Source organism: Chiloscyllium plagiosum, chromosome 4 (genome assembly GCF_004010195.1).
Source record: "Chiloscyllium plagiosum isolate BGI_BamShark_2017 chromosome 4, ASM401019v2, whole genome shotgun sequence".
In the NCBI taxonomy this organism is placed as follows: Eukaryota; Metazoa; Chordata; class Chondrichthyes; order Orectolobiformes; family Hemiscylliidae; genus Chiloscyllium; species Chiloscyllium plagiosum.
The window spans coordinates 50741613-50764978 of NC_057713.1; the positions used below are offsets into that span (position 1 = coordinate 50741613).

Here is a 23366-nt window from a genome sequence, read left to right on the forward strand (position 1 = left end):
AAAAACCTACTGGTTTTATTTTTCTTGGTTGCATTTGCATGTGGGAAAATTCTGTATGGACAGAGGAAATCTATGGAAAAGTGTATCACCTCAGAAGAACTTGTATAGAAATGATATTACTGATTTTTGTTTTACAGTGTGTGGGCCTTATACATCTTAAAGTTTGCACTGCACTGGCTGCCCTGGGTGTAAACAGTTAGCTGATTATTGGCCAGGAATCAAACTTGAAACCTTTATGATCAATCTAAACCATCAAGTCTCACCTTTAATAGACAGGCCATTCTGTTATAATGCATGTTTCATTACTGTGAATGCACTGTAACGCGATTGACGAGTTGGGGATGCTGTTTCGACAGTGACAACTTTTAAACATATGTTGATTGTAATGCAGTTACAGCCCCAACACTTGAAGTGCTGTTTTAAACATGTGATTTTTCTATAACATGGGATTGCACAGAACATAACCATCGCATTATGGATGAACTGACTGTACACAGGATACAAAGCTCCATAACCTGGAGGCACCCAACCTATGAGGAAGTAAAAACTTTTACCCAAGAGAGAGATAAAATTAAAAGCTGATCAAATTTCATTGAAGTTACCAGCTTGTTCAGAGTTGTCCAACAACATTTGAATTTCCCCTAGACTTTTATTGACTTGGGAGTGCATGGATGAATGGAATCACACTGGTGGCTGTTCATCAACATTATACCACAAGGCCTCATATATAAACAAAATACTATGGGTACTGGAGATCTAAAATAAAACAAAGTGCTTGGAGATGCTCAGCAGGTCTGGCCGCATCTGAAGAGATAAAAATGGAGTTACTATCTTGAGTTCAAAATGACTCTTCTTGAGAACTGACCTCTCTTACCTCAAGACCTCTTTGTTAGGTTGCAATTTAAAATAGTTCTAGTAATTAGAATAATTAACAAAGCCATTAAATAACTATTGTCAGTGTCTCATAAAAATCTACAGTATTACCATGCACTAGTACACTGTTACCATGCATAACATTTAATAATACAACACTCTAATTGTTGTGCATAATACTCTAGTTGCCCATCTCTGGTTGAATTAATGCTGACCTTGGCAGTGACTCCCACATCCCTTGAAAGAATAAAGCATCTGCATGTGTTCAGTTTTTGTAATTTAACCTTAGGAGAGAGATATTGGTGTTGGAAGAGATATAGTGCAGGTTCAGCAGTATTACACTAGACTTTGTGAGCTTAAATGATGACTGATATGAAAAATGACTTCCATTTCCTTGAGCTTAGGAGGTAGAGGGGTGATCTATTGAAGATTTTTAAATGACAAAGAGATTTGATTTTGATTTCCTCAACTAAGGGAAATTTGAACAAAAGAGTACAACCTTAGAAGTAGTAGGTCTGTAATTTATTATCTAATAATTTGACCAGTCTACAAATGCTTCTCGTATGAAAAATCTACACCATCCAGACCCAAAAGCAAAGAGAATCAACGTTGTATGATAACTTATGTGAATAAATCCACATATACTGAATAAAAAGTAATATGTTTTATTAAAATTAATGTATATTAGCCAACTAAAGAATTTTAAAAACAAGATTTTCCCTTACATGATGGAGATGAGAGGAATTTATTTTCCTCTTGGAGGGTAGTTAGTATATGGAATTCTCTTCTACAGGAAACAGTGGAGGCTCAGACATTGAATTTATACAGTGCATTAGTTGACAGATTTTTGTTGAATTTGAGGGTTATGGGTGACAGACAATAATATAGAGATGAGACCATAACCAAATCAGACTTAAAGACACAAATGGTTTACTTGTAAGTCTTATGTTCTTAATTGCTACTCATTCATTTAAAAACAAATATTCCAGTTGCTGGAAATCTCATATAATGAAAAAAAGCACCAGTATTTTCGGATGCTTTTATATTGGTGTTTCATTCTAATTGAGCTCATATGATACTTTTATATACAATAGTTGCTGACAATCAGATCGTTCAACAACTTGTGTGTATATATTCCATATGTCTTTATATATATGTAAACATATAGGATATATAAAAAATATATAAATGATTTTAATATAGGAAAATGTCCCAGGAGAGTTATCAGACAAAATTTGACAATAAGCCACATAAGATGTTAGGATAAATGTAATTCAAAGAAGTAATATTCAAGGAGCAATTTAAAGGAGAAGCCACATGCTGAGAGTTGGAGGGGTTTTGGGAGCAATTTCCCGAACTGAGGGCCTGACTACAGAAATAAAGCACGTCAAAAACATGAGAGAGGCTGGAGTTACCAACGGTAACAGTTAGCCATATCCATTCAGTTGTGACTAACAGTGAAAACAAGAAATAGGAACTGTAAATTCATAAATCGCTGTAAACATGAGAATTGTTTCTGTTTCTTAGCATCATTGCTAATGACAGTATAGTTCTTTTGGTGCCTCCTACATCTTTTGGATACTTGCCAATCTTCTTCTTCCCACTACCAATGAGTCATCTAACCACCCCCAGCTTTCCTATTGTGATTTGAATGAACAAGGCAGTTTTTGTCACATATCTTACTATTAACAGGAATGGTAGCTTTCTATTTTTGTAATCGGCAGATATCAAGCCGAACTGTTTGCAATTAAAACTTATTACTTCATCGGTATTATCTACAAGGATTATATTGGAAAATTACCTTAAGTGAGCTTGTTTTAATTTGTCCACAAGTTTTGCTAGCTTCATGCAGCTCACTACCACTTTCTCAAGGGCAAGTAATACTGGCCCAACCAGTGTTGCCTACGCCTTATCGCCTACGCCTCATGAATGAATAAAGATGTGATAAAATCAGAGCAGTTACTCTTTTTTTCCATTCAAGAGAGAATCTATGGAGAGGAACAAAGACAGTTGGTGGAATCTTGGAGAGTTCTGGCTAATGTGGGTTAGATGTGGCAGAATCAGGCAAGAACTCTGACAAGGCCATCTCAACATCAAGGTCATCTCGCTCCATTTTCCATAAGTGGTATGGAAAGATTCTCGTTATGTGACAACAGCAATTGTTAGGGTAGGGACTAACACATGTTAAGTACCTTCTTAATGCCACAACTTGTCTAATCAGTACTTAGTTTCCTGTCTTATCAATCCACCAAACAAACTAGACATGGGGAAAACTCAACAAAGGAACCACATTATGTATGGCAAATTCAATTCACCATTTGCTCCAAACAATGTTCATATTGCCTATGACCAATCTGGTACCCAGAGTATGATCAATGGATACCAGACTCAAGTGCATCTACCCCACAGACACTGGCAGCTGGCATCTCCCAATCCTTCCTGGTACGAGTACAGATTTGGAAGCAGATTTGCACTGCAGGACAGTCTAGCAACTAGCATTGAAAGACTGCAGCAGGGATGCCATGCACACAGGCACAGGCACCTAGCTTACAGTCTGGACTAGGCTACATCTCACTACCTCTCTGAGCACTCACTTACTTGTCGCCTACCCCTGCATCGTCCCTGCCCTACCTCACGTGGACTTGCATTGCTTTGTCAACGAGCATAGTCACACATTAGGAAGCTCAATTCAGGGAAACACATCTTGCTGTATGGTAGTGTTCCAGGTCTATCTCCCACGTGCAGAATTGTAGCAACAGCTCAGAAAACAAACAGACTGCAAATGCAGCAAGCAGGTAGCCTTGTCTTAAGGAGTAGTTCTTACCAAAGTCCATAGAGGCACCCATTAGTCAGGAGATCATGATGTATTAAGTCAAGAGCAGCCTCATAAGCCCATTAAGGGAATTGGCCATGGTCAAGTGTCCAGTTGATGTGTTCTGTGTCAGGAGGTCCTTCCCTCTGCACTCAAGTGGGTCATGATCAATCCATTGGCTCTGTAGCTAAGGCAACCAGGGAGATGTATAGGCACCAGTCAGAGATCTGGGCACATCTTACCAGGGTTGTCCAGTCATTCAGGTAAGGGAGCTCGGATGCTGCCTGAACTGCTGTGCTCTTCCTGCACCATTGATCCAGAATCTGGTTTCCAGCATCTGCAGTCATTGTTTTTACCTTATTCCGGTAAGGGGACAGGCCAGGGTCGATCTGTCAGGTCCACCCACAGAAACCAAAAGGGTCATGGGATGGGGACCAAATGTAGCGATTACCATGAGACTTGGTGTCTGCAGACTCTGGGCAAGGATACAGTTGCGAAGGGGAGGGCAGTAGGTAAAGCATGGCTGCAGTGAGTGTAATGTGGGAGGGGGTCATCCATGATCAGGCTTGGCTTCAAGTGGGAAAACAGTGAATGACCACATCTGCATGGGCACATCATATACTAAGGGCTGGATGGGAAGGGAGGCAGGTGTAGGCCTGTGTAGATGGGTTGGGTACAGGAAGTGAGGTTATGGATCAGGCCAGACCCCATCAAAATATTTTAAGAAAATCCTAAAATTTTCTTATTTGAAAGGCAGATGTGAAGTGGATATTTCAGGTGTGATGTAGTGGTCAAATCATTCAACCTTAAGCAAAAGAGAATTTATTTAAACACACAGTTGAAAAACAAACAAAAGAAAATGGAATTTAGAGAAACTTAGCTCCTGGAAAACTTAACCAACCTGATACAACAACTTAACCAAGGAACTGTTCCAATCTATTAACCTCTCATAAACACACCCCTTGGCAAAAAGATAAATTTAAACACAGATTCTCACAGGCAGGAGGGGACAACATCCAAAGAGATTTCAGAGAGGAAGTCAGTCAGGAAACATTTGCTGAAGCTTGCAACCTCCCTGGTCTCCAGCATCTTGTGAGTACCACAGTTAAGCCAAAAAAAGAAAAAATCTGAACTGGAAGAAGTGGCCACTCCCCTGACATTATTGAAATAGGCTCCTCCCGGACCCCTCTGCACCTTTGCCTTTACGATCTCTCTTTCAAAAAACTCAAGGACAAAATAGCCTTGTTAAAGTGACAACATCGCCACGTGAGGAAATGTGAAACTTGTGTGGTCAATGGGATGGGCTACTCAAAATGGGATGTGAATGTTTGGGGGCTCCCTGGTACATGCAGGTGAGGGTGGAGGCCAGTGGCAGTGGAACACTCACTGTGGACCTTACACCACAGTGGAAATTGAAAGCGCGCAATGAAGAAGAAAATGGCTGTGAGCACACTTGAAATGGGTGGGGTGAGTAACGTGACCTGTGAGGGAGAGGGGCTGCCCTAAACAACACTCAATAGGGCTTTTATAAAGGGAAAGAACATCTTTGGAATGCCAGTGCTCGTCCAGGTACATAACCAGCTTTTAAAGATGGCAATGATGCAAGGGATGCCAGTTTTTCAGCAGATATCTACAGAATGGTGAGTTGTTCCAAGACCATGGTATGCTGGGCAGAAATCAAACATGAGAGACATCATGGAATAGAGGAGAGATAATTAATGCGGTGAGTTGGATAACGTAGGGCAAGAAACCTGCTAGACCTTGTGATCAATAGACCTCCAGAAAACCCGTTGCAATTTGGACATTTCATCTACTGCTTCAGTTCCATTCCATCACAAAGAATGATTTTCTTAACAAGTAGCTTTCAAATACCCTTGTTCCTCCTAAAATAAATTGAATTCATTGATTTATGGAAGGTTATATTTATTTGCAACATGTTATTGTAAACAGAAATAATCTCATCCAATGCATTTCATATAAAATGTGATAAACTGAGCTGTGAATCCATATTTATCCTGCACCATAGATTCCTGGTCTTTGTGTCTTGTGCCATCAGAGTCATTCCTGTTCATGGGAAGCTTTGAGACATTTCTAACAAAATACAATCAAATAACAAGTAACATAATTGGAATATAGGTCACGAGAAAACACTGATGGTAAAATTAGGGTATCCCAAGATATTGTATAATTATATTAAGGGGAAGAGGATAACCACGTAAAGAGTAGAACCTATTAGGGAACTAAGGAGACAATTTGTGCGCAGAGCTGGAGAAAATTGGTAGGGTATGAAATGAGTATGTCACTTGCAAGAAAGGGGACATAGGTACAGAATTCGAGAAGAAGGACTGTGAGGTTCTTGAGCAGATTGACATGGAGAGTGAGGAGGTATTGGAGGTTTTGGCAGGTTTTAAAATGGACAAATGCCTAGATCTGGATGTGTTTTATCCCTGGATGTTCTGACAGATAAGGGAGGAAGTTACAGTGGCTCTGACCTACATTTTTAATTCCTCTCTGGCCACAGGGAAGATGCCAGTGGACCAGATGATAGCTAGTATGGTTCCACTTTTCAAGAAGGGTGGCAGAGATAAACCAGGGAATTACAGACCAGTAAGTTTCAAATCAGTGGTAGAGAAACTGATGAAAAAAATTCTGAAGGAGAGAATTAACCTCCAGTTGGAGAGGTACGTTTTGATGGGGGTAGTCAGCATGGTTTTGCCAGAGGGAGGTCATGGAAATAAATTTGATAGAAATCTTTGAGAAGGTGATCAGGTGTGTAGCTGAGGGTAATGCAGTTGATGTACTTTACAAAGATTTCACCAAAGCCTTTGGCAAGGTAGCATATTGGAGGTAAATACTTATGGGATCCAAAGTAACTTTGCAAGTTGGATCCAAGATTGTCTGAGACCGAAGTTGATGGTAGAAAGCTGTTTGTGTGACTGGAGGACAGTGCCCATTGGTGTACCACAGAGATCAGTTCTGGGTCTCTTATTGGTGGTAATATATATAAATAAAAAAGATAGGACTGTTGGGAGGATGACAAATAACTTTGCAGATGACGCAAAGGGTGATCAATAATGAGGAAGGAAGCCTATAGGAACATGAGAAGGCCCTCAAGCATGCTCAAACATTCAATAGGATTATGGATGATGTGCTATTCCTCATATACATTTTCCTGCCATTTCCTCATGACTCTTGATTATAAGACACAAGAGAATACTCAGTGAATGGCAGAACTATAGGAAGCTCCAAGGAACTGAGGAACCTTGGGGTGCTCGTTAACAGCTCCCTGAAAGTGGCAGGACAGGTTAATATAAAACACAGAACATTTGCCTTTATCAGTCGTGGCATAGATTATAAGAGCAGGGAGGTTATGTTGGAACTGTCCAAAACTTTGTTAGGCCACAACCTGAGTACTGTATACAGTTCTGGTTGTCACACTATAGGAAGGATGTGATGGCACTGAAGGGGTTTGCAGAGGAGATCATGAATCATAGAATCAAACAATACAGAAGAGGCCCTTCAGCCCATCCAGTCAGTATCACCAAAAATAAACTACTAACTACACTGATCCCAATTTCTTACACTTGGCCTTGAATGTTAGACACGTCAAGTGCTCATCCAAATACTTTGAAAGATGGTGAGGTTTCCCATGATAACTACCCTCCCAAGCAGGGCAGTCCAGATTCATACCAACCTCTGGATAAAAGCATTTTTCCTCAAATCCTCTCTAAATCTCCTGCCTTTCACTTTAAAATTATGCTCCCTTATTACTTACACTTCAGCTGAGTTAAAAATCACACAACACCAGGTTATAGTCCAACTGGTTTAATTGGAAGCACACTAGCTTTCATAGCATCGCTCCTTCATCAGGTGATAGTGGAGGGCTCAATCCTAACACACAAAATTTATAGCAAAAATTTACAGTGTGATGTAACTGAAATTATACATTGAAAAATTGATTGTCTGTTAAATCCTTCATCTGTTTGAATACCAAGATAGTTTCACTTCTTTCATGTGTAAGTCACAAAACCTTTTTTTTAAAGTTGCATTCTCGGGTTAGCTGTTAACAGTGGGTGATAGCTAGACAATATGTTGAAGGTGTTAGCCCCCTGTGTTCTCTGTCTATGCCATGATGTTTAGATTGATTCTAATCTAAAAAGTGAGACAACGGAGTTTTACATGAATGCATGCAGTTTTTGAGCAAAGTACACTGTAACCCTGCAAGTACAAATTCACCCCACAAAATATATGTGTGCATGTGGGTCTTTGTCTGTCTGTGTGTGTATGTCTGTCTGTCTGGGTTGGGGGTTGTGAGTGTGAGAAAGTGTATGTGTAGTGAGTGTAGAGTGTCTTAAGTCTGTGAGAGGGTGCATGTGCGAGTGTGGGAGTGTGTGTGTCTGTAAGGGTGTGTGTGGGTGTCTGTGTGCGCGTCTGTGTATATGTGTGTCCATGTGCATATGTGTATAGGAGTGCCTGTGTGTGTGTATGTGTGTGTCGTGCAATGGTGGTCACCTATAATGTGACATGAACCCAAGATCCCAGCTGAGGCCCTCCCTATGGGTACCGAGCTTAACTATCAGCCTCTGCTCGGTCACTTCGCTACTGTCTGTCCCGAAGTCCGCCCTGGAGGATGGTCACCCGAAGGTCCGAGGTCGAATGTCCTGGACCACTGAAGTGTTCCCCAACTGGGAGGGAACACTCCTGTCTGTTGATTGTTGCGCGGTGCCCATTCATCCATTGTCGTAGCCTTTGCTCGGTTTCCCCAATGTACCAGACCTCAGGGCACCCTTGCCTGCAATGTATAAGATAGACAACATTGGCTGAGTCACATGAGTACCTGCCCTGTACAAGGTGGGAGGTGTCCCCACGCATAATTGTGGTAACCCATTGTTAACAGCTAGCCTGAGAATGCAACTTTAAAAAAAGGTTTTGTGATTTACACATGAAAGAAGTGAAACTATCATGGTATTCAAACAGATGAAGGACTTAACAGACAATCAATTTTTCAATGTATAATTTCAGTTACATCACACTGTAAATTTTTGCTATAAATTCTGTGTTACGATCGAGCCCTCCACAATCACCTGATGAAGGAGCGTCGCTCTGAAAGCTAGTGTGCTTCCAACTAAACCTGTTGGACTATAACCTGGTGTTGTGTGATTTATAACTTTGTACACCCCAGTCCAACACCGGCATCTCCAAACCATGACTTCAGCTGAGGAGAGCAGCTACTTTCTGTTCACCCTTTCTGTGCCCTTCATAATCTTAAACAAGTCTATTGGGTCCTTCTTCAACCTTCTCTACTCCAAAGAAAAAAATCTAAGTTTATCAGGCCTTTGTAGCTAAGATGCTCCATCCCAGGCAACATCCTGGTGAATCTCCTCTGTACCCCTCCAGGGCAATCACATCCTTCCCATAGTGAGGTGACCACAACTGCACACAGTATACCAGCTATGGCCTAACCAAAGTCCTGTACAGCTCCAACATAAGCTCCCTGCTCTTATAATCTATGCCTCAACTGATAAAAACATATACATTCTAATGACCCATTTTAATGACGGTGGCACAGTGGTTAGCACTGCTGCCTCACAGTGCCAGAGACCCGGGTTCAATTCCCGTCTCAGGCAACTGTCTGTGTGGAGTTTGCACATTCTCCCCATCTCTGCGTGGGTTTCCTCCGGGTGCTCCGGTTTCCTCCCACAGTCCAAAAAAATGTGTAGGTTAGGTGAATCGGCAATGCTAAATTGCCTGTAGTGTTAGGTGATGGAGTAAATGTAGGGGAATGGGTCTGGGTGGGTCGCTCTTCGGAGGGTCGGTGTGGACTTGTTGGGCCGAAGGGCCTGTTTCCACACTGTAAGTAATCTAATCTAATCTAATCTATTGACCTGTCCTGCCACCTGCAGGAACCTGTGGACAAGCACTCCAAGATCCCTGTATTTCTCTGAGCTTCATAGTACCTTTCTATTAATTGAGTAACCACTATCTCGTTACTTCTTCCAAAGTATATCACCCACATTTATCATGGCTAAATTCCATCTACCACTGCTCTGCTTATCTGACCAAGCCATTTATATCCCGTTGTAATCTAACACCTTCCTCCTCATTGTCAACCACCCAGCCCATGTTTGCGTTATCCACAAACTTAATTACCATCACCACGCCCTTCTCCCCTTCTCATGTACAAATCTCACAAACAATAAGGAACCCAGCATGGATTCTTGTGGTACACTGCTGCACACTGAGCTCCAGTAACACAAACAGCCTTCTACCACCATCCTCTGTCTCCTATCACCCGTTTTATGAGTTTTCCATGCAAGTCTTTGTCAAAGGCATTGATGAAATCCATATGAACTACATAACTCGCCTCATCTGCACTACCCTCCTTGAAAAATTCCATTAGATTGTTTGGCATGACCTCAGTCTGACAAAATCATGTTGACTATCCCTGACCAAATCTTACTTCTCTAAATGGAAATTAATTTTCTCCTTCATCATTTACTCCAATATTTTCCCTACCATTGATGAGAGATTCACTGATCTATAGTTCCTTGATCCATCTCTTGAAAAGTGGAACCACATTAGTTGTCATCCAGTCCTCCCCTGAAGCCAGAGAAGGTTTGAAAATATGGATCAGATCTCCTGTCATTTCCTCCCCATCTCTCACAGCAACCTGAGACACAACTTATCCAGACTTGTCCACTTTTAAATCTGCCAAAACCTCTAATGCCTCCTCAATCCTTCTATCCATCTCCTCCAATAATCCATCTTCTTGAATTCTGTACCTGCATCCTCCTTTACCTGAGTAAAGGATTCACCAGGATATTGCCTGAGATAGAGCATTTTAGCTATGAAGAGAGGCTGGATAGGCTTTGGTTGTTTGGAATGAAAACATCTGAGGGGGGAACCAAATAAGGTGTATAAGATTATGAGAGGTATGGACAGGGTGAATAAAAAGCAGCTGCTCTCTTTAATTGAAGAATCAATAAAAAAGGAGCATAATTTCTGGTGTAAGGGAGGAGGTATAATGGGATATGAGGAAATGTTTTTCACCCAGAGAGTGATGGAATCTGGTAAGCACTGCCTGGAAGGGCAGTAGAGACAGGAAACCTCGCAACCTTTAAAAAAGTGGAAAATGACCACATGAAATGTCATCAATTTCAAGGCTCTGGGCCAACTATTGAAAAATAGTATTAGTGTAGATCAGTTGGTGCAGACTCAATGCCAAATTGCTGTTCTGTCCTATATGTCTCTATGTATCTTGTGGCTGAATAATGATCACTCATGACATACTGTACCTTCAACCAATTTGCTCTGACAGTCACTGCTCTGAATGCAGGATCCATTTTGAACCATTACCTTCATTTAAGATACTTGGAAGCCAGAAATAAACAATGTTGTGGATAACGTATTCAGAAATTCTTAACAAACTCTGTGTTGTATCATTTATCTAACCTAGCGCAGAAAATGTGGCTGGTGTTTATATCAAATTCCTAAAGGCTGCTCTTGGTTGTAATGATCTAGGAGGTGTTTCACATCTTCGTAGAGATGCCTCCGTTGAAGTTGAAAAACTATGCTTCTATTCAAGGCACAGTTGTGTTTTTTTTCTCAAAAGAAAAGATCCCTAATGAGACTGAGGACTACAAAAAAAAAATCATCTTGATCCGGAAGAGGTTTTTCTGGGACCATGGCTACAGGCTTTAGCTCTGGGAATGTTGTGTCTAGTTCCTGAGCTGGTCTGGATCTGGACTAGGACTCAGAAAATGAATATAAATGTACCCTTGGCCAAAGGGTTGAGCATTAGATGTGCCATTCTCCACACAGTATTGTTGAAATACTCAACCATTTGTCATCATCTATTGCTAATCTTGTAATATTACTACAGCCTCAATAGTTACGTTTCAAAACCATGTGTTCCTGAAAATGCCCTACTGTATCATAACTTATAAAGAAAAGTGGGTGTTTCTGTCCTTTCCAGAGAAAATTACCACACATCATTTTCTCAGCTGAATTTTTACATTTCCTGCTCACAATTAACAAACTGTCCTCTTACTGAAAAGTACTTCATTTTCCCTCAGGATATCAAGCGAACATTCTCCCAAACTTCAAATACGAAGCCACAGTTACTTGCGCGCCGTCAGTGAAGTCTCAATTAATCGAAGTTTGGATAGCTTGGATCCTGCAGTGCTTCTTGCCTCGCCCAAGTTCCGTTCTCGCAACGAGAGTTACATGAGGGCCATGAGCACCATCAGTCAGGTAGGCAATTTGTGATTATTTAGGTTGAAACTTTAAGTAATCTTACGTGCTCTGATCTAAATAGCACTTGATGAAATTTCTGTCTGTAGGTGAGTGAGGTGGAAGTTAATGGACAATTCGAATCTGTTTGCCAGTCAGTATTTAGTGAGCTGGAGTCCCAGGCAGTCGAAGCGCTGGATTTGCCTATGCCAGGATGTTTCCGTATGCGAAGTCACAGCTACGTGAGGGCCATTGAACGTGGCTGCTCACAGGATGATGAAAGTTTGTCACTTAGGTCAGCATCACCGCCTCGAACAACCACTACGGTGAGGACCATCCAAAGCAGTACTGGTAGGTTCTTGGATGATATTGAATCCCCTTCTCTCTAAAGTGTGTGGGCGAGTGTGGCTCGGAATTGGGAAAATAATGAGCAAAAAGGACAGCATTTATTTTTTTGTCTGCATTGGTCCTTCACTTCTTTGTAATTGCCAATAATCATGAATTAAATTTGAATTCTCCAAAATTGCTCAGGTCAAACATGCCTGGATTACCAAGTTGTTAAATTTTGGAGAAAGACCACTATTCTCCCATTTATCATTTGAAGACTTCTGGGAGCCAGAATCTTGTCAGAAAATGAAACTCAGAAAATTAAGTCAATTTTAGATAATTTACTCAAACTTCATACACCAGATCCCATGGAATCAGGAAGTGTTCCAAGCTTTTGCTATCAGGCATTAATGGGTGGAAAATCCTGGGCTACTGCACCTTGTTGGATAAGGGTACCTGTCTGTAACACAAACTCAAAACTAACCCTCTCACTTACCCCTCCTGTTCCTCAAATGCATTTATTCTTGCCTACACTGTTAGTAATATTTGATAATGATGAATGTTGTGACTAACAATTATACATTCAATAGCAAAATTAGTACTGTCTCAATGAAATATGTATTTTATCTTCATTTAAAGACTGAATTGCAGCATATCAATTCTAGAGATGACAGATGGTTTTGAGAGGGTGTCAATGCTTTTACTTGTTGTAAAGTTGACCATAATATCTTTTGTCCATTAACAGCTGCTAATTATTTCTTGAAATGTCTAAATTGCTTATTTGGTTCAAACAGATTTCACACTGTGTGACTCTCGGTAAAGGAAAATCACACTAATTAGACAATAGAGAGCAATGCAAAGAAAAAGGAACCATAATAGCAACTGAACGAGTTTATTTAACTCGACAGATTGTTTAGGGCTTTGCTGGTGTAAGGTTAAAAGGTAACAGCATGTTTTAAAAAGAGTAAATATAAAAGGCTGCATTCTTAAGATGGAGTTTCACTCATTGGGAGCGTAGTATGTAGAATTGGCCTATTATTGGCCTAAAGTGTCCATCATAACCTGCATTCCTATTATGCAACATCCATGTAAGAGTCCAGCATCACTCAGTCCAGGGTCTGATATGACTTAACACATGTTTCATTCTTAAGTACATAATTTCCTGCGATGACATTTAGACATATGTAGATAGTGCTAACTTGCAGAATTTAATAAGGACATAGAAAGACTGCATTTCCCTTCAATATTCACACTAGTTTTCAGTAAACTGACAGTACTAAATTATTTTGGCCTTCCGGGATGCACAGCAATATGTTTTTTGTGCCAGTTGTTATGGAGTAGGCCAGACCACTCAAAACATCTCTCGCCTCTAACTCAAGCTGCTTCATTTGCAATTGAATTCTTGCCATCTCTATAGATTCTGATGGTTTCTCCAGCAAGTTTAAATGCTAATCTACTGCTGTAATTATCTCTCCTTTCCTCACAGAAGCAGGCAGTTCCAATTCCAGCTTGTCTGCTAATTCCTGCAGCTTGATCTTATTCACTTTTTGCAGAATTTCCAAAGTCACCGCATCCACATCCAGAAAACCTTTGGCGACTGAAAGAGCCATTACTAACCCAGGCTTTGTCTACCCAACCAAACCAACACCTGAAATAAAGACACTAGCCCCTACCACACGCTGTTTAAAATCCCGCAAAGAGCCCACAATTTGTTATGGACTAGGCCAGAGCAAAGAGCCCACAATTTGTTATGGACTAGGCCAGACCACTCAAAACATTCTTGAGCAGGCAACCCAGACATAACTTTGCAATTTGTTTCTGTAAGTGTACAGTGAAAATTACCTGGAGTTAAGTTGCTAGGTTGACTACTAGGCTTTAAAACAGACAGAAATTTATTCACAAAATTACACAATGAAATACAAAGAACAGAATAAAGAACCCCTACAGAACACAGACTATCCAAACTAGACTTAATTATGCTGTTCCAAATATACATAACAGTCCCAATAATCAAACCCCTTAAAAAGCAGTTTTTATAAAAAGGTACAGATGCTTACAGTTTGAAGTTAGAAGGACAGAGAGAGAGAGAGAGAGAGAGCCTATCCACACAGTCTACTGCTGACCACTCCCCTTCCATTATACAGGTCACTTCTAAAACATGACCACTTTGGCCTGAAGTCTCATCTGTTTACAAATAAACAACAGGTCTCTCAAAATCCTTTTCATCTCTGTACCAAACTAGTCTAATGAGAGCCCAGCGCATTTATGATCACTCTGAAAAAATCAAGGACACAATATCCTTGAGAAAAGGAACAGCTTTTAGAAAAAAGGAACCAGCTTTGTGACACAGTAGCTGGTTTGTGACATCATCAGACTTGGAAAATTAATGATTGTTGGATTGGTCTTAAAGGTTACCAATGTTATGTGGGAGTAGAACATTTTCCATAATTCATTGATGCAGCGGTCTCATGTCAAGACCAACGTGACCTTGATTTGAGATGGTTCTTTGTCTGCACCTGCACTTTTATCAGTTTAACAAGAAAATTGACCACTTGCAAATTGTGACGTTTAATGTTCCAGAACTTGCATTCCTACAGAGCACAGAATTGTAACTGCAGTTGGGGCCATGGGCAGTTTTGGTTGCAGTTTGGGAGTTAAGGTCCCAAGAAATGTTGTCCATTGAGAAATCTGACATCGTTTTCCCATTTCTGAGTTTTACTGAAGTGCATTTGGAACTGAGTGGGAAGCTTTCACAAAGTTGTCAGGTAAGTAATTTAAACATTTAAGATAGTCACTGGTTTAACTCAGAGTTAGTTACAGAGTTTCCTGAGCTGAAACCCATGTTTCTGTGTGAAACTGGGCATGGCCAACAAGGTGAGGACAGAGCAAAGAGCAGTTGTTCAAAGAGAAGAACATTTACATAATGAAACTTAATAGGTGGCTATGCAAAAGACTTGTGATCACAGCACTTGTCCAGAGAGCCAGATTTCACTGCTTCACCCGTGATTAACCAATGGTTTGGAAATAATTCTTTCTGCTTACGACTTCCCTTATTTTGTTCCTGATTAAGGGTTTATGCCTGAAATGTCGACTCTCCTGCTCCTTGGATGCTGCCTGACCTGCTGTGCTTTTCCAGTGCCACATTGCAGTCCTCACTTTCTCCTTCCTCAATGACAGTTTTCACTGTAGTTTGGAAGCAGCTAGCGTAAATCTGCCTGTAGATCTCTGAGGAAAAGCTAGAGTAGCAACAATGCCATGAGCAGCAGTCCTCTCCTCTTCTTCTCTTCAGCAGTCGCATGCTGCACCACAGAGCAGAAGAGGTGGACCCAGAGATCCAGCTTGGAGTGGGAGATATGCCAATACAGGTTCCACACAGGCAGAGGATCACTTTGCTCAATTAGTCAGGCTGTCATTGCAGGTCAAGCATCTGATGCTTCTTAGAGCAAGATGTCCTACATTGTAGAACTAGTGGAACTGGAAAGCATGCATTGCCAGTGGCTCTCACCCCACTATTGTGTCACAGAAGTGTGTGAAAAATGGATTGTATGGTGGGGACACACTAACAACATTTGTCATGGGCCACTATGAGGCATGGATGCAAGATGTTAGTATGATGCAGATTTGTATTAGTAATGGTTGTTCTAATAGAGATGTGCAGAGGTTCCTGGTGAGAGGGGAGCTGCAAGGTATGTCGGTTTGAGGTGTGTTGTGTAGGAGAAGACTAAAGACTACACAGTGCAGGAATTGGCAACTGTAAGTGAGAAGTATTCAGTGTTTCTGCCGTTCTAAGTCAATTGTGTTTCTCAGGGCACTATGTCCTGTTTGAGGAACCAGAGTCCTATTGCTCATCTTCTCAGTCACTTTTGTTGCTTTATATGAGAAGCAGATGTCTTCCCCCTTGGAAAGCAACAATTCGCTGCTGCACTGTCTCTGAGGATTAGGGATAAGTGAGAGCTCTGGAGCCAGGAACAGGAGAATAGATTGCAAGCTTCCCTTACCTCCTTTCCATTCCTTCAATTACTGTAGCCTGAAAAGGTAGTATAGAATTTGGCATCATGCCCCCACATTGTAATTGGGCAGGAAACCCAGAAGTGAGATGAAAGAGCAAAAATCAGCAAATGTTTCTTGACATTCTTTCTCTGAGGTGCATGTGAAAAAGCCATGCAGCATTATTTTGAAGAGTATCCTCATCAACCTCTCTGTCTCAGGCAGCAAAACTAAGAACAGATTATCCAAACTTTATCATATTGCTGCTTGGCATAAGTGAGGACTGCAGATGCTGGAGATCAGAGTCCAGATTAGAGTAGTGCTGGAAAAGCACAGCAGGTCAGGCAGCATCCGAGGAGCAGGTAAATCGACATTTCGGGCAAAAGCCCTTCATCAGCCCTTCATCGATTTTCCTGCTTCTCGGATGCTGCCTGACCTGCTTTGCTTTTCCAGCGCCACTCTAATCTAGACTCATATTGCTGTTTGTCATGCACAAATTGACTGCCACAGTTTCTACCCTACATCCCAAAATCTGAATTAGGGACAGAAATAAGCCACCTCACCTCTGAAGCCAGCCCTGTATGGCTAAGCTGCTTATTCCACATTGTCACCTCTTCGTGATAGCATTTCACCTCCTTGTTTCCCAAAAAACTATTTCCCTCTGCCTTAAAAAGATTGCAACTCGACTTCCACTACCTTTTAAAGAAGAAAACTTCAAAGACTCATGACTTCCTGAGAGGAAAGAAATTCTTCTCGTAGCTGTCTGAAACGGGTAATCCTTACTTTAAATAGTAATCCCCAGCTCTGGAATCTCCCACAATAGGAAACATCGTTTCCACATGGATCTTGCCAAGACTCCTCAGGATAGAGTTGAACAGTCATAGAGACCCACAGCATGGAGACAGGCCCTTCACCCCAAATTGGTCTATGCCAATTAAAAGTTACCATCCACGCTAACCCCATTTCCCTGCACTTGGCCCATATCCTTCTAAACCTTTCCTATCCATGGATCTTTCCAAATGCCTTTTAAATGTTGTTAATGTACCTGCCTCAACCACTTCCGCTCATAGCTCATTCCATATGCGTACCATCCTCTGTGTAAAGAAGTCACCCCTCAATTCCCTTTTTTTCTTCCCCTCTAATCTTAAACTGATGCCCTCTGGTCTTAAATTCCCCAACCCTGGGAAAACGACTGAGTGCATTCACTCTGTCCATGCCTCTTATGATCTTAAACATTTTGATAAGATTCCTCCCTCAGTGTCCTACACTTTAAAGAGTCCTAACTTGTCCAACCTTTCCCTATAACTTAGCCCCTTGAGTCCTAGCAACATCCTGGTAACTTTCTTCTGCACTCTTTCCAATTTAATAACATTGTTCCTTGAGCAAGGTGACCAAAACTGAACACAATGCTCCAAGTGCGGCCCCACCAGCGTACTGTACAATTGCAACATTGAATGGCATAATAGGTCAATGGTTAGCACTGCTGCCTCACAGTTCAATTCCAGTCTCAGGCGACTGTGTGGAGTTTGTACATTCTCCCCATGACTGCATGGGTTTCCTCCAGGTGCTCTGGTTTCCTTCCCACAATCCAACGATGTGCAAGTCAGGTGAATTGGCCTTGCTGAATTGCCCATAATGTTCAGAGGTGTGTAGGTTAGGTGCATTAGTCATGAGTAAATATAGAGTAACAGGGTAGGGGAATGGGTCTGGGTGGGTTACTCTTCGAAGGGTTGACGTGGACTTGTTGGACCAAATGGCCTGTTTCCACACTGTAGGGATTCTATGGTTCTATGATTGAACTTCCCAAGTTCTATACTCAGTGCTCTGACTGATGAAAGCCAGTGTGCCAAAAACCTTCTTCACTGCCCTGTCTCCCTGTGACTCTACTTTCAGAGAATCATGCACCTGAACTCCATGGTTCCTCTGTTTCACTGCACTCATCAAGGGCCTACCATGATTTGACTTTCCAAGAAGAAAACCTCACACTTATCTACATTAAACTCCATTTGTTACTTCTTGGCCATTTCCCCTGCTGCTGTTTCTGATAACCTTCCTCAATGTCTATGATACTACCTATTTCACTGTCATCTGCAAAGTTACTAATCATGCCTTGTCCATTCTCATCCAAATCATTGATATAGATAATAAATAACAATGGGCCCAGCATCGACCCATGAGGTACACCACTAGTCACAGGCCTCCAGTCTGGCAAGAATCCTTCTACTATTACCCTCTGCTTCCTACCATCAGGCCAATTGTATATCCAATTTGCCAGTTCACCCTGGATTCCATGCGATCTAACCTTCCAGAGCAGCCTACCATGTGGAACTTGAAGATCTTATATATTTCAAACAAATTGCCTCTTACCCTTCAAATACCTATGTGATATAAGGTTAATCAGTCTAACTTCGCCTCATTATACAACCTGCTGATTCCAGGTATTGGTTTAGTAAGATTTCTCTGAACTGTTTCAGATAAATTTACATCCTTCCTTAAATAAGGAGGTCAATAATGTGCACAATCAAATGTGGTCTTACCAGTGCCCGTGAATAACTGAAGCATAATCTCCCTAATTGACCACGACTTGGAGGTGCTGGAGTTGGTCTGGGCTTAAAATCACACAACACCAAAGTTAAAAATCCCACACAGCACTAGCTTTCGAAGTGCGCTCCTTAATCAGGTGGTTACGCAAGTCCCCTCATGGCAAACAGTAACATTCTATTAACTTTTCTAAAGACTGTCTACATAGAAAGCTTTTACAAATCAGGTACTCGGATCTGTGTGCCTCTCAAAACTCTGCAATCTCTAACCATTTAGATAATGTGCTTCTTCTTTGTTCTTCCTGCCAAAACAGACAATTTCACATTTTCTCGTATTGTACTCCATCTGCTATTTTTTTGCCCGTTCAATTAACCTGTCTATCTCCCTTTCTAGCCCCTTTATGTTCTCTTTGCAACATATTTTTCCACCTATCTTTGTGTCATCAGCAAATTTAGCAACCATACCTTCAGTCCCTTAATCCAAGTCAATTATATAAATTGTAAACACTTAAAGTCTCAGCACCAATCCATGTGACACACCCACATATTACATCTTACCAGAAAATCGCCTACGTATGCCTCCAATGCTTCCTGTTAGCTAGCTAACCTTCTATTCATGCACTTTGCTGCCCACTAGACCATGTGCTCTTTTTTCTAAGCACAGTAACTTTTAAAGTAACTATCAAATACTTTCTAAATCTAGGCACAGTGTATCCATTGGTTCCTCTTTATCCACAGCACGTTACTTCTTCTGAGATCCTCACGTACCACTGTGGTAGGTTGCTTTGAAAGGTTAGATCGCATGGAATCCAGGGTGAGCTGGCAAATTGGATACACACTTAACCAATAAGGTGGCTAAGCATGACTTACCTTTCACAAAACCATGTTGATTCATCCTGATAACCTCGAACTTGTCTAAGAGCAATGCTATAACATATTTTATAATAACGTTCAATATGTTCTCCATGTCACATGTTAAGATAGCTGCCCTTTAGTTTCAAACTTTCTACCTCCCTTCCCATTTTGCATAAAAGAGCTATGTTTGCTTTATTTTCTAATCTAATAGAACCTTCTCCGAATCTAGAGAAATTTGGAAAATTTAAAGCAACAGGTCAACCATTTCACTAACCATTTCTTTTAAAGCCCTTGGATAAAGTCCATGAATACCTGAAAATTGGTGACTTACAGCTCCAAAGACTTGATCAGTTTGACTTTTCTGCTGGTTGTAATTTTCTTGAGTTCCTCCCTCCGTTCGATTTCCTGATTTACAGATATTTATGAGAGAATACTTATTTCCTTTATATGAAAAGTAATTCAAAATGTTTGGTCAGTTCACTTACTTCCTATGGGACCAGTGCACAGTTTGTTAACTCTTTTCTATTTGAAATATCTATAGAAACTCTTATTATCCATTTTTATATTTCTAGCCAGCTTTCTGTCAAGCTCTATATTTTTCCTTCTTATTAGTATTTTATTCACCTTTGCTGCTTTTATATTCTGTCTGATCTTCTGACCTGGCACCCATGTCTGCATAATTGTATGTTTTTCCTTAAGTTTAATTCTAACCTTAACAATTTCATTGATTTGCAGATGATGGGTCCTGCTCTTGGATTTTTGAATTTTTCTTTCTTGTTGGAATGTATGTATTCTGTGTATTCCGAAACATCCTCTTATGTGTCGGCCACTGCACCTCTATTGGACTAACCCTCAATTTAATTTACCGTTCATCTTAGCTAGCTGTGCCCTCATAATTCCCCTTATTCAAATCTCAGGTATTCATTTTTGACCCAGCTTTCTCTCCATGAAACTGAGCGTAAAATTTAATCATTCAAATGCAACAGTGGCTACACTTATAAAGCGCTTAATTAGCTTGTAAATTGCATTGGAATGTTGCAAGGTCAGGAAGGGCACTGTGTAATTTGAGTCTATTTTATTTCTTGTAAACGTTTCAAAAAGATTAGTTTTGGATTGGAAGCTATATGTTTTAGAGAGGGCTATTGTTGCTGGGAATGTAAATATTTCATTAAACAATTTGATTTTTAACACAACAAAATTCAGTACAGCTTAACGCTCACTGTTTATAATCTCAATGACAATTTTTTTAAAAGTTGCGGTCACAACTTTGTTTCAGCGCACACTGCTGTATCATTATGATCCCTTGGAATGCAGAATTCAACTAGTTCTGAACAATTGTCAAAGTCAGGCTTTGTCTGAATTTGACTTATGTTCTGTGTCAGTGAATTCATTTTAAATTATCAACAATGTTCAGATTCTTCCTCGCACAGCTGGTTTCTGATAAATGCAATACCTGTTGCCAAGAAACCTTCTGTTTTAATCAGGATTCTTTGTAACATGACTACTTGAATCATTCAACCAGTCAGAGAATGAGAACACTATTTTGAGTGTTCAAAAAGATAATTGAGGAAGATTTCGATGTATGGATCAAGATTAATTGTAGTGCTTGAATTAACTCCATGCAATTGAGGGAATAAAATGGTTTGATTCCACAATGTCACTGATAGGAAACAATTTGGCCTTTGGGATGCATTAGTATTAAAATAAATGGAAAAGATTTGAGTTTGTTTGGATTATTTACTTAAAGAGTGAACAAATATAACTTAGTTCATCTGAATTTAATAGATGTAGTTTATTCCTTGAAGATTCAGTGTTCTTCATTTCACAAAACCAATTTGCATTTATGTGCTCCCTTTCATGTAGAAACACAAGCATTTCACAGAGTTGCAATGAAAATAAGACAAAGAAAGGGAAATTAGGATGAAATTTAAGGACCAAGAAGGAAATTAGCCCATTAAACATGTTCTACCATTTAACAAGATTGTTCCTGATCTGAAGCTCAACTCCATTTGCCTGCTTTTTCTCAATGTTGTTAAGTAAATTTAGTTCACAAAATCCTACAATCAGATTTCAAATGGACAATTGATCTCAAAGAAAAGATTTCCAAGCTTGATTCACTTTAGATGAATTTCCTAATTCTATTCCTGAAGAGATGGGCTTTAATTTTTAATTTATGTCCCACGTTTAGACAATCCAAAGAACGTAAATAATATCTATCTACAGCATCTTTCCTGTAAATAGTTTGAGAACTTTGATCAATTTGCCTCACAACCTTCTGAATTACTTGGAATAACACTCCAGCTTGTATAGTTTCCCTATACAATATATCCCTTGAAGTCCAGATATAATTCTATTACATTTACTCTGTCAAGGCCAAACTATTTGTCCTAAGGATTGTTGACCAGAGTTATTTACAGTATAGGCAGTCTCTAGGTTGTAAAAGGGTTCTGTTCTGGAGTCTGTTCACAAATCGATTCACTGCAAGCCAGAACACAATAATACAATGTGAAGGAGCCAATCGTAAATGCAGGACATGTTTTGATGTCAGATCTTTAAACTTACAGCGCATATGAGATTGCATTCGTAAGTACAAGCATTCATGAATTGGGCAAGTTGTTGGAGGGAATTCTGAAGGATAGGATGTACGTGTATTTGGAAAGGCAAGGACTGATTAGCAATAGTCAACCTGGCTTTATGCATGGGAAATCATGTCTCTCAAACTTGATTGAGTTTTTTGAAGAATTAACAAAGAGGATTGATGAGGGCAGAGCGGTAGATGTGATCTATATGGACTTAGGTAAAGCGTTCGACAAGGTTCCCCATGGGAGACTGGTTAGCAAGGTTAGATCTCACGGAATACAGGGAAAACTAGCCATCTGGATACAGAACGGGCTCAAGGGTAGAAGGTGGTGGTGGAAGGTTGTTTTTCAGACTGGAGGCCTGTGATCAGTGGAGTGCCACAAGGATCGGTGCTGGGTCCATTACTTTTCATCATTTATACAAATGATTTGGATGTAAGCATAAAAGGTATAGTTAGTAAGTTTGCAAATGACACCAAAATTGGAGGTGTAGTGGACAGTGAAGAAGGTTACCTCAGATTACAAGGAGATCTTGATCAGATGGGCCAATGGGCTGAGAAATGGCAGATGGAGTTTAATTCCGATAAATGCGAGGTGCTTCATTTTGGGAAAACAAATCTTAGCAGGACTTAGACACTTAATGGTAAGGTCCTAGGGAGTGTTGCTGAACAAAGAGACAGACCTTGGAGTACAGGTTCATAGCTCCTTGAAAGTAGGTAGATAGGATAGTGAAGAAGGCATTTGGTATGCTTTCTTTTATTGGTCAGAGTATTGAGTACAGGAGCTGGGAGGTCTTGCTGTGGCTGTACAGGACATTGGTTAGGCTCCTGTTGGAATATTGCATGCAATTCTGGTCTCCTTTCTGTCAGAAAGATGTTGTGAAACTTGAGACGGTTCAGAATAGATTTACAAGGATGTTGCCAGGCTTGGAGGATTTGAGCTATAAGAAGAGACTGAACAGGCTGGGGCTGTTTTCTCTAGAGCGTCGGAGGCTGAGGGGTGACCTTATAGAGGTTTATAAAATCATGAGGGGGATGGGTAGGGTAAGTAGGCAATATCTGGGCGGCACGGTGGCACAGTGGTTAGCACTGTTGCCTCGCAGCGCCAGAGACCCGGGTTCAATTCCCGCCTCAGGCGACTGACTGTGTGGAGTTTGCACGT

The 23366-nt window shown here is 40.6% G+C and overlaps 1 protein-coding gene across 11 annotated transcripts in view; it reads left to right on the top strand.

Annotated features, from left to right (window-relative positions):
• Window positions 1-23366, top strand: part of dlgap1a (discs, large (Drosophila) homolog-associated protein 1a) — a 767710-nt gene that overhangs the window by 597575 nt on the left and 146769 nt on the right. For 10 of the 11 annotated variants that reach the window (XM_043688191.1, XM_043688189.1, XM_043688194.1 and 7 more), the window contains 2 exons: window positions 11761-11938; window positions 12028-12268. In XM_043688191.1, coding sequence (XP_043544126.1) covers window positions 11761-11938; window positions 12028-12268 — 419 coding nt within the window. The remainder of the gene's footprint in view (window positions 1-11760; window positions 11939-12027; window positions 12269-23366) is intronic. The other variant, XM_043688201.1, reaches the window with a different exon arrangement.